Genomic DNA, 12,794 nt, shown 5'->3' on the forward strand with positions numbered 1-12,794 from the left:
ATTATTTTTAAATAAGTATGTATTTTTTAGACACAATGCTACTGCACACTTAGTATATTACAGTATAGTATACAACTAACTTTTTATATACAGTGAGAAACAAAAATGTTCTTACAACTTGCTTTATTGTAATATTCACTTGATTGTGGTGGTATGGACACAAACCCACAATGTCTCTGAGGTATGCCTGTATCATATTTTTTTTAATCAAAAGGATGAAAGTTTAGAGAAAATGGAATCAAAATGAATATAAATTGCAACATTCCAAATGTATAAATGGAGGAAACGCAACTTTCGGAGCACTAAGAGTGTCAGCATTACAGTTTCCCCCAGCTCATGAAGACTGAAGATAATAATTTCCCTATTAGCCAGAAATCTTGTAAAACTATTATATTTTACCTTGAGTTAAAAAATAAAGTTCCTACATTAGACTGCATATCGCAGTTATTTTCTCATTTTAATAGATTTTTTGCTGCCTGGCTGTCTCTCCAGGAGATAAGATACAAAGAACTAAATAGATGAACTGATCTAAAACAGATACATTCAAATTTTACAGGGTTTGAATAGAGGGAAAAATAAACATGTATAATTATTTAATTTTTTTTTTTAAAAACAATGTAAGTGAAGTTCTCTTTCACAAGACACAAGCATTGGTAATTTAAAGACAAAAAATGCAAGCTTCAGATTTTTATGAGCCTTTACAAATTGCTGCCAGACTCAAGATTAAAAAAAAAAAGAAAGAAAATCCCATATCTGAAGATAGATTTGCTAATTCTGGATAAACACCATGTGTCTCAGTACACTGCTGGCACTTACCTACACATCTGCATGATGGGAAATCATATTGAGTCTTGACAGGTGTATCCAATAAATTTTTTATAGGAGTATCTAGTAATTTGGAAGGTGACTCTATAAAATTATTGAGAACAGAACCAGCTGTTCTTTTGGTTGGTGTCTTTTCTGAAGAAGAAGTTGCTTGCTGCTCTAAAGCTGGGGTGTGGCTATCAAGTTCTGCAGCAGTGGTATGTCTAGTCAAAACTGTGACTGGCCCTGACATTTCAACTTTTACTTGCTTCTGTGATTTGAGAGTAAGAGCCTTATGGTCAAATAACGACTTGACCTGAAACTGCTTCAGATGCTGTTCCATGGTCTCAATGATGCTCTTTTCCTGGACATTATCACAGCTTGGAGGTGGAATTTCTTGCTTAGTTACCTTTTTCCATGTTTTGTTTTCTGGTTGTGCTGTGTGCATACAGGCATGTGGCTTGGATCCAGGTTCCACCTTAATTGGCCTATGCATCTGACTATGGCAAGACTCAGTCTGAGACTGCTGTGTTTGCTGCTGTTCTTGCTTCTGTAAGAGATGCCACCTTAGCGCAGCATGCTTTTGAATGTCCTTCTGGGGAGGGGTCTGAGTGTGACTTCCTCCCTGGTCAGGCACAGGAAAAGCATTTGCTTGGTTATGTGTCAAGTACCTTTGCTGAGCAAGTTGTGCAGCTTGTTGACCAGATATATCTTGGTTTCTACTTTTATATCCCTGTCGAACTGAAGCTTGTTGTGACTTCTGCTCCTGTTCTTGAAAGCACCTGTGAAGATCTTGCTTTGGGATCACATTATTTGGAAAATATTGCATGTGATGCAAGTTTTGGGTCTTGTCTCCTGTAAAAAGTTCAGGATGTGTAGTCTGTTCTTTATTCCCTGAAACTAGGTGTATATTGTTTGAACAAGAAACCTGTACTTTGCATGCACTTGATTTCATGGTCTGACTATAAGGGGAATCTCTACTATTCATATTCTGTGCTTCCTCCAGTCCCATTTGGGCATTATGAGTCTGGAACTCACTTGATTTTGAATACTGATTTTCACTATGAAAACATTCTTCCACTTTAATCTGCCCAAAGAATGATCCTTCTCTTTGCTGATCATGGTTGCTTTGGGGGCGAGGAAAAGTCTGGAGTATTTCTTCTTTATTCTTTATTTGTAATCTTTGCTGCTGTCGCTGGTTTTGAGGGAGATGTGAAATCTGGGATGGTTGTGTCTGTGCTGCCTGTTTATGAGGCTTATGTTGCAAAAGATGTGAGTTTGAAAATGGCTCAGTCTCTGAAGCCTGTTGATTCAAGTGCTGTTTCAACAATGTGGACATAAGTTTTTCAGTCTGGGAATCTGCTCTTTGTTGAAAATGAAATCTAGTGCCACACACTGACTGCACATGAGCTTTGGGTAAATGGTCTGTTTTGGAGAAGTGCACCTGGTATGAAGGTTTTTGGAACTGGAGATGTTGGTCCACTGTACCTTGGGATTGCCCTTGATTTATTTCAGCTTGGTACATTTGTGACTTGTGCTCCAGCTGTGTCGTTTTCTTGGTGTAAGTGTGCCTTGGGAGCCCTCCAGGCATGTTGGAATTTCCAGTGTATTGTTTGGAGGTCATTTGATTGGAAGGATTGGCTTGATACTGAAGAACTGATGGCAGTGATGCCTCATTACGTTTTAGATGGGATTCTGCTTGGTGAAAATGAGGGGCCTTCAATTCAATCCATCCTGGTTTCAGATAGTGCTGTGTTGGGGGCAAAAGATCTCGTGTTTGTTCCTTGTTTCGAGCCTTCAGAATCTCTTGCTCTTTGTTTCTCATCAACTTCTGGCATTGGTCCTGTAACTGGTCACTGCTACCAAAAGTTGGTGGGTTATGCTTGAGCTGTTCTGATATTAGTCTTATTTTCTCAGAACACAATGGAACAGTCATTGTCCCTGCAGTCTGTATGTCATTCATGTTAGCACAATTATTCTGAGGCCTTTCAGAAAGCACTGGAGAAGGGCTGCATCCATGTGTAGATGGATTAGGACTCTGGGAAGGCAGTGCCTCAGGTTTGCCCTCTATTTTCACTTCTCTTAAAAGTGTTGTGTTACTTTGGTTGGGGTAGTGATGGTGTTCTTCAAAAACTCCACCATTCAGAGTGCTTTTTCCTTCTGAAGGAAGCTGAGGAACCCGTGAAAGAGGAGGAGGGGGAGAAAGAAGCAATTGTGATGGTGGTGGTGATGTGGTAGTGGCAGAAAAGGAATCCTTAGTGAACACTGAGCTTTGCTTGAAGTAAGCACCATTTATTTCATTTTGCTTTAAATACCGTTCAGAGCTGCCACCAGGAGCTTGGAAATTGCTGCTGGAACCTGAACAGAATTCTTCACCAGACATTAGCTTTGTGGTTCCTTGGATGTCATTATTTTCTGCAGGAGATGGGCATATCTCAAAAACCGATTTTTGTTGTTGCAGTTGTTCTGGTTTCTGAAAGGGACAGGTATCTAGCATTGCAGCTGGTTTACTGGCATTTTCAGCATCATCAGCAACACAGGCCTCAGTCACCACTGCAGCTGGCTTTGGAGGCAGCTCAGAGTTAGAGGTCTGTGCGGAATTGATCTGCCCTGAGGTATGTGATGGATGAGTGATCTCACAGGACAACTCATTAGTAGCCTGACTGTTAATGGCATTCATGTGAGATGTGGTTTTCTGCACCACAATGGAAACACAATCTGGATAATATTGAGACAGTGTTTTTTCCAGGAGTTCACCATGTGTGTGTTCCATGGAAGAGGCAGAAACTGTAGCACCATTAGGCATTAGCACTGCCTTGTTTTTAAGTAATACGATGTTCTTGTCATGGCAATTAGAACTTTTCCCCTCCTGCTCATTCAGAATCTGAAGCTCTGGATTTTCAGACCCACTGCAGTTATGTGTTGAAAAACTGGTGAAATCTTTAACTGCATTTTCTTGGGGTACAGAACTCACAGATTCTTTCTTATCACTCAAATCGGAGACATTTGGTTGACTGCTTTCACCTGGATTTCTTTCTTGGCTTACCCCGAAGTTATGTCTTTCTCCATTAGCCTTTTGGTCTTGTTTCAATTTCTTGATCTGATGGAGCCCAGAGAGAGAAGGTTCACTAACTGTGCGTTTTATTCCTCCATTTTGCAAACACTTGGAATACCCTTTACTTTCTTGTATAAAGTCAGGACTCACACGACTATTCTGGCTTCCCTTCATGTGGGGTATTCCATAATAACTTTTGAAAGACTGCCACTTGGTGTCTCCATTTACTTCTGCATGAGTTCTCTCAGGTAGTGGGCTTCCATTCTGGAGCTTTGTAGCCAGAGGTTCTGTCTGGCAAATGAGAGGCGATGGTATCAGGAATGGACTTAGTCTGTTGCCCTCAACATGGTTGGTGCTATCCTGTTCCATCAGGCTTGCTTCGGGGCCATCCACAAGGCTGCCCTCTGGATGAATTCTAAAGAGCATGGAAACAAAAATTAAAATGCGTTTATATAAATACACATGTTTAATACTAATATATCTTAAGGAGTTAACTGAGTATAAATATTGGAATACCTAGACATAGCAAACTGATAATGCATTTTCATGTTTCATAGTGACAACCGACAGCTACTCAGGAAGTAACCATTCGTGTCTTCCTAGCAACTCTCAAATATTCATGGTCGTGGAGAACGAGGGTGATCAAAATTGCCGGCTTATGTGGGAAGTTCATACCCTTAGTTATTAGCATCAGTTTCCTTCCCAAATAATTTTTTGTCCAAATGCTAAAAACAATAGAAAAAACATCACCTTTTCTTTTTTCTAGCACTTCATTTATCTAATCACTTGCTAAGTTCTATCAACTCTACTTCCTGTATATTCCTTTAATCATCTTGACTGCTACTTCACAGCTCACATCTTCTCTTCATCACTGTGTCTCCTGATCTACTGCAGTAGCTTTTTTTTGGGAGATGGATTCTCACTCGGTTGCCTGGGCTGGAGTGCAGTGGCATGATCTTGGCTCAAGGCAACCTCAACCTCCCAGGTTCAAGTGATTCTCCTGCCTCAGCCTCCCCAGTAGCTGGGATTACAGGCGCCTGTCACCATGCCCAGCTAATTTTTGTATTTTTAGTAGAGACAGGGTTTTGCCATGTTGGTCAGGTTAGTCTTGAACTCCTGACCTCAGCTTATCTGCCCAGCTTGGCCTCCCAAAGTGCTGGGATTATAGGTGTGAGCCACCCGCGCCAGGCCTGTAGTAGCTTTTTAAAAGGGTTCTCCCCTAGTCCAGTCTGCCCTTCCCCACCAGTCCTTTAAGCTTCCCTTCAATTTGTTATCAAAAGGAATGTTCTAAAATGCAAATCTGATGCTGATGCCACATTCTCTTTAACACACTGGCTTCAACTTGCCTGCATGATTCTCAAGCTATTTCATCCAAATACACCTGAGAGATAATGCACATTCCCTTCAGTATTATCAATATTCCAGGTGACAGAACAGGGGTGAAAAGTATAGTTTATGAAATATCCCTTCTAGGTGATTCTATGTTTTCCTCTACAAGGTCTGGCTGCTCAATTCTTTTGAGAATTCTGTTTAATTTAAATGTTTTTTTTTTTTTTTTTCCCACATGCAGGGTGTGTTTTTCTCTCCTCCTACTCTTTCTTACAGTTTATACTCCAACAATAACAACAGCTTATAAATATCCAAACATAGTAAGCTGTTTCAGAGCTTCATGTCTTTGCTTTTCTGTCGGCCTAGAATGCCTTCTTACTCCCCTTATTTGCCCAATGACTCTATACAGAACTCTAAACCTGCCTCAGATATCATCTTCCCTAGGATTCCGTCTTTGACTCTCTAAAAGAATTAATCATTCTTGTGGAGAAAAGGGAACACTTATCCACTTATCACTTGTGGGAATATAAACTAGTTCAGCTGTTGTGTAAAGTGGTGAAGCAGTTCCTCAAAAGACTTAAAATTGCCATTTGACCGAGCAATCCCATTATTCAGTATATGACCCAAAGTGATATAAATCATTTTACTACCATAAAGACACATTGCATGCATATGTTCATCACAGCACTATTCACAATAGCAAAGACATGGAATCAACCTGAATGCCCATAAGTGGTTGACTGAATAAAGAAAAAGTATTACATATCCACAATGGAATACTACACAGCCATGAAAAAGAAGATGATGTTCTTTGCAGCAAGATGGGTGGAGCTGGAGGCCACTAACCTAAGCAAACTAACACAGGAACAGAAAAATACCACATGTTCTCCTAAGTGGCAGCTAAACAACAAGAACACATGGACACAAAGAGGGGAAACAACAGACACTGGGGATTACCTGAGAATGGGGGAAGGGAGAGGATCCAAAAACTACCTATCAACTACTATGCTTATTACCTGGGTGACAAAATAGTCTGTCCATCAAACCCCCAAAATGTGCAATTTACCTATATAACCTGCACTTGTATCCCTGAATCTGATTTCATTTATTCAAACATTTTTGAGAGTAGTACTAATGAAGATTTCAGAGTACCAATAATAGAGAAAGCCAGAAGAAAGGGCACTAAAAAATTTTAATAATCCATTGTATAAGGTGTCTGCTTTATTTTCCCACAGTTTTTCTCATTACATTTATTTTTAAAATATAAGTAGAAAAAAATCAAGACTATTTCCTCTTTGGGTGAAAAATAATTCTATTAAAACAGCTATCACTTGATAAACAAGAACAATGAAATAGAAGAAATAAGAATATAAACACTGAAAAGCAACACTAAAGTTATCATTGCTTACAGATAAGATTATATACAGGTCAATCTAGAGAATCAAGTAAAAAATGGTTACAGTTTGTGACAATTCAGTAAAGTAGCTGAAGAAAAATTCATAGCCTTGATTTATATGAGCAACAACCAGTCAGAAGCTTTACTGAAATAAAATACTGTGGTTATAACAGAAGAAATTAATACACTAGGAATAAATTTTAAAAATGTAGAAGACCTATTTTAATGTAATTTTAAAACTATACTAAGTAATATATAAGTATAAAAACAAATAGAAAGCTATAATATGTTCTTAGATAGTGGTCAAATTATTCACTTAATATACTCTTACTAAAAGTATTTGGATAATATTTTGAGGAATTAAGGAAGCTGACTCTAAAGTTCATGTGGAAAAATAAATAAATTGGGTAGCCAGGAGTATTCTGATAAAGAATTATATGGGGCCTGGTAGTCAAAAGATATTTAAATGCAACAAAAGCTACTATACTTAAAACAGCTTGTGTTTGCACATATAATATTAATATGATCAATGGAATAAAACAGAATGTTCAAGAATAGGCCCAAACACAGAAATATGCTGTAAGCAGGATCGCATTTCAAAGACATACATGATATTAGAACAAGTGGGTAGTCTTCTGAAAAGGTAATAAAGTGAGATCAATCCTGTACACCTTATACTAAGATAAATGCTAGATTAATATTTGAATATAGAAAATAAAACCCTAAAAAAAGTTAAAAACAATCTGAGAAAACTTAAATCTAATGACTGGGTAAGTTCTTTTTTTGTGACACAAAATCTACAAGTCATAAAGGATGGGAAATGTTGCTAAAATTTATGTGTGCCAAAATAAGCATCTAAAAAGAGTTAAAAGTTGTGTAAAACTTTTCTTAACATATAGGACTCCTACAAATAGATGAATAACCACCTACTAGAAAAATGGAAAGAGGACATGAACAGTTCATAGGAAATGAAGTGTGAATGGCTCTTAAGTATTTAAGAAGATGTCTACCATTGATCATAAAAAGAAACGTAAATTAAAACTGCAAAAGCACAGTTTTTCTCTTCTCAAATTAGTGAAGATCAGTAAGTTTAATACTATACTATGTTTGGCATGCATGTGGGAAAACAGATACGTTCTTAGATGGTTTTTGAGAGTCAAAACTGCCACAAATATCATGTAGAATGACAATTTAGTAATATGTACAAAGTTTCAGAAACACGTTCCTTGGCTCTTTTAAGAAGTGATTTGACAGGCCAGGCATGGTAGCTCATGCCTATAATCCCAGCACTTTGGAAGGCTGAGGCGGGCGGATCACTTGAGACCAGGAGTTTGAGACCCATCTGACCAACATGGTGAAAACTTGTCTCTACTTAAAACAAAACAAAAAAAATGCAAAAACTAGCAGGGTATAGTGGTGGGTGCCTGTAATCCCAGCTACTAGGGAGGCTGAGGCAGGAGAATCACTGGAACCCAGAAGGTGGAGGTTGCAGTGAGCTGAGATTGTGCTACTGTACTCCAGCCTGGGAAACAGAGTGAGACACTGTTTCAAGAAAAAAAAAAAAAAATACCTGACAAATATGCTTATATATACATTAAATGATGTAGGCACAATCTTTTGGAATAACAAAAGGTTAGAAACAACCTACATCAGTAATGGTTAGGTTAAATAATTTATGGTACAGCAACACAACATAATACCATATAGCTATTAAAATGAGTGTCTCTGTATTTTCAGATGGAAGTATCTCCAACTAATTAAATGGAATAAAAGAAGCTACATAACAGTTTATATAAGAATGCTACAACCTATACATTTATTTAAAAAAAATAAAAATCATCTCTGGAGAATATATAACAAACTGGTCATAATAATTTGCCTCCAGGAAAAGGAATAGGGCAGCTGGAGAAAAGCACTGGGAGGGAGATTACTTTTAACTATCTGTCTTTAAAAAAAAGAAAAAACTTGCAAGTGTGTGTATTACTTAATATAATAAAAGGCCAGGTGCAGTGGCTCACACCTGTAAGTCCCAGCACTTTGGGAGGCCAAGGCAGGCTAATCATGAGGTCAAGAGATCGAGACCATCCTGGCCAACATGGTGAAACCCCACCTCTACTGAAAATACAAAATTTAGCTAGGTGTGGTGGCAAGGGCCTGTAGTCCCAGCTACTAGGGAGGCTCAGGCAAGAGAATTGCTTGAACCTGAGATGTGGAAGTTGCAGTGAGGCAAGATCGTGCCACTGTACTCCAACCTGGTGACAGAGACTCCATCTCAAAAAAAAAAAAAGCAAAATTAACATTAAAAGTTAGAATTAATATTGGACAAAGAAAAACAACATCATGATGTCTTTATTTCTGCTAGACCTACTTCCTCCCATACATTGAGACGGTATAGATACACATCATCCAACACAGTGACTAGTCACATATAGCTATTAAGCCCTTAAAATGTGTCTACTCCAAATTGAGATGTGGTATATGTGTAAACATTTAGTTTGGATTTCAAAGATTTAGTGTGAAAAAAAAAATACTCAATTAAAAAATATGACCTGTTGAACTATTTTGAATACATTGGGTTAAGTCAAATGTATCATCAATTTGTTTCTTTTTCACTTGTTTTAATGTGAATACTAGAAAATTTAAAATTCCATATGTGGCTTACATTATGTTTCTATTGAAAAAGTAGAAAATTTGGGTGAGAAATAATTAACAAATACTCTTAATCATCAATAACACCTAGTATAGAAACTTTAGGTCTTAAAATCATGAAAATTGATTTGTAGTTTTTGATATAAGAGGCTTCTCCAAAATCAAGGAGCACAGAAATAAACCTAAATAAACCCTGCAGAGATGAAGTCAATTAGCTGTCCAGATACTACAAAAAAAAAAACACAAAAAACACTTTTCCTTTGGTAACTGTAAAACCAATCCATATATAGACCAATCAAAAGGTATTTATGTACATAACGTGTACATTTATGATGTTATATAAAACTTGTTGGATCTGTACATAATACATATTTTTCTACTTTCTATGGTATAAAATATTTTAAGCATTTAATACATTACTCTTTATTATGATCTATTCCACATAATTTTGGACATTCTTTAAAGTGTCAAGGGAAAATCCTTTGAGTATAATAATAGCTACTAAGAAGAAATGAAGGTGACATAAAATGAAATGTAATTCAATATGGAGTTTTAAACACAATAGCCACTTTTAAACATTATACAGAACTATTTGTCTGTGACGGCAAGTCCTTTCTTTATAAACCATTGGATGTGAAAAGTGTAATGGTTAACTTTTTCACAGGAAGGGCAGGAAAGTTATGTTAGAATGAGGACAGTTTGTTATTGGTCTATAAATCTGATTTCAGGAAATTTAAACTAATAAAGTGCTATTTGAGAGGGAGAAAAAGGCAATATTTTCTTTTACTTTAGTATGTGCCAAATCATACTTTTTATATACATACCCTGGAATACTATGATCCAGTAACCCACTTGCACAGTATTCTTTCAAGCTCTTAGTGCTTTTATGCTGATGTTGATAAAGTATTATTTTGTTTAATAAAAAAGAAGGAAATGAGACCTATGCACTTTGCTCATTATAGAAATACTGAAAAAGCTTTTGTGCTGTAGTTTTTATGGGGTCATTTACACAGTGTTTTCAAGCTGCCATAAAAAGCCTACATAAAGTCAATAATTTTTGCATAAGATAAAAAAAACTTCAAAGGTGAATTTTTGTAGATATTTACCTGGCACTCAGTGAAAGTAGAATAATGAGTTTTTTTTACAAATTTAAATGATTGCAAATAAGAAAACTTTTTCAGAGTTAAACTGTTTTTCAGATAAATATAAATTTTTGCTATAGAGATTATATGTGTGATTTTTGCTTCTCGGAGACTAAGAACAAAAATAGAATTTTAATTCATCCATATCTGCTCTACTAAGTGACTCAGAAATATTTTGAATTATCATGATTGACTTTTTTAGTTGAAATTAAACATCCTTCTATTTCTTCCTATACCAGAGAACATAAATTTAATACAGTGTACAATATTAATCAAGATACTATTCTATTGTGCATCTAAATATTCAAATACTTTTTAGAGTCAGCTATTGAAGGTCTATACATTGTAATTCATGGTATTCACAATAGTCCATGCCAAATAAGATTCTACCTATAAAAATCATTCCCTAGATGCAAACAATTTTTATTTTAGAATGAGAAGCAACTTTACTAGAAGACAGTATGTTCCTAAAAGGATGCTGGCTAATCAAAATTAAGGACTTTTGGGGGGTTGTTAAACTGGGTATGAAGTTTATATACAAGAACAGAGAGAGAAGAACTTTTGGGAAAACCTGGAGTGACAGATTGTTTACCCAGGGATGATTTTCATGATGTCAATACTTCACTCACTGCATTTAGTTAAAATTTAAGAATGAATAGACAGTTATAAAAATATTCCTTAAGAGATGCTCTTAGGGTTATAACTGGTATCACGTTACCAACCTACAGCTCATGCAATTCTTCAAACTTTCACAATGTACTCTTGAGAATTGGTTTAAGAACTGTTAGAGCTACCAAAATATTAATAAATTATATTACTTTTTCCTCCTTTTGAAAATAAAAATGAAATTTCCCTGAGTTCAAACACATGCCATATTATTTTGGCATCTTTATTTCCAGAATTCTACTGGACAAAAAGCTCTTGCTCCTAGAATGACTAAATAGCATTTTAACCTTTTGAAAGGTATGTTAGGCTGTTCATGAGTTGCTATAAAGAAATAGCTGTCTGGATAATTTATAAGAAAATTGGTTTAATTGGCTCATGGTTCTGCAGGCGGTACAGGAGGCATAACACTGGCATCTGCTCTGGGTGAGGCCTTATAAAGCTTACAATCATGGCAGAAAGCAAAAAGGGAGCAGGCAACTCCCATGGTGGGAGTGGGAGCAAGAGAGAGAGGGAAGGAGGGATGGAGGGGTGGGTGCCAAACACCCTTAAACAACCACATCTCTTCAGATCTCACTATCAGGAGGACAGCACCAGGCCATGAGGGATCTGCCCCAATAACCCAAATGCCTCCCGCAGGCCCCACTCCAACACAGGTTTATATTTCAACAGGAGATCTAGAGAAGCCAATGTCCAAACCATATCACAAGGCTATGAAATTCTAAAGTGACACTCAAATATGAGTAATAATATGTAACAACAATCCTAATACTCTATAAACATTTTAGAGTAGCAGCAAGGATCTAGTACCATTTTCCCATTGTAAAGATGTAAAAACTGAGGAACCTGCTCATGGTGAAGCATCAAAACAGTGGCTCCCGCAGGGGCTAGGCCTAGGCACTCTGGCAGCTCTCTGAAGCTCTTCCCATCACATAATAGTAAGAAAAATGCATAATTCAGGGGGTTAGTTTTGTTATTAAATTCATATTTAGCCAACAATTTGAGCATTTTTTTAAGGTTTAGGATTTTTAAAAAAGTATTTTGGTTGTGTATCTGTAGGTGTGTATTAAGATGATTAAGGGCATTTTGCTTATCTTTTGCCAATGAATCATTTCTTTACGTGGTTTGGGATAGAATAAAAAAGAAAATGTAAACTTTCAGGACATGGAATTTGAAGCTGCCACAGAATTATTCTGATTCCCTTCTTTGCTACCTTCCCAGATTATCTCTGCAATGCTGGACTGCTGATGATTTTTCTCTAGAATATTTGAGAATGATTTATAAATCTCCCCTGGTAATGATTTATATATAAATGATTATATATTAATGATTTATAAATCTCCCCTGGTAATGTCACTTAGAGAACTGGAGCTCAAGACACATTCGCTCATTTACTTTTATTTATTTATTTTTGAGATGGAGTCTCGCTCTGTCACCAGGCTGGGGTACAGTGACACAATCTCGGCTCACTGCAATCTCTGCCTCCCAGGGATTCAAGCGATTGTCCTGCCTCAGCCTCCTGAGTAGCTGGGATAACAGGTACACGCCATCACACCCTTTAGTAGAGACGGGGTTTTACCATGTTGGCCAGGATGGTCTCCATTTCCTGACCTTGTGATCTGCCGGCCTTGGCCTCCCAAAGTGCTGGGATTACAGGCATAAGCCACTGCACCTGGCCAGTCCATTTATTTTTTTCAGTCACTCTGAAGAAATATTTTTTTTGGTCTCGCTGCACTGAGTTGAATCCTCACTCAGT

At 37.0% G+C, this 12,794-nt stretch overlaps 1 protein-coding gene across 5 annotated transcripts in view; it reads right to left on the reverse strand.

Annotated features, from left to right (window-relative positions):
• TET2 (tet methylcytosine dioxygenase 2) overlaps nucleotides 1–12,794 on the reverse strand; it is a 135,905-nt gene that overhangs the window by 40,501 nt on the left and 82,610 nt on the right. For all 5 annotated transcript variants that reach the window (XR_004261732.1, XR_004261734.1, XR_004261733.1 and 2 more), the window contains exon 3: nucleotides 817–4,274. Coding sequence is in view for 2 of the 5 variants with exons in the window: in XM_032254875.1 (XP_032110766.1) it covers nucleotides 817–4,228 (3,412 nt within the window). In the remaining 3 variants the exon portion in view is untranslated. The remainder of the gene's footprint in view (nucleotides 1–816; nucleotides 4,275–12,794) is intronic.

This window comes from Sapajus apella, unplaced genomic scaffold (assembly GCF_009761245.1).
Source record: "Sapajus apella isolate SASKATOON/1434 unplaced genomic scaffold, GSC_monkey_1.0 scaffold87, whole genome shotgun sequence".
Lineage (NCBI taxonomy): Eukaryota > Metazoa > Chordata > Mammalia > Primates > Cebidae > Sapajus > Sapajus apella.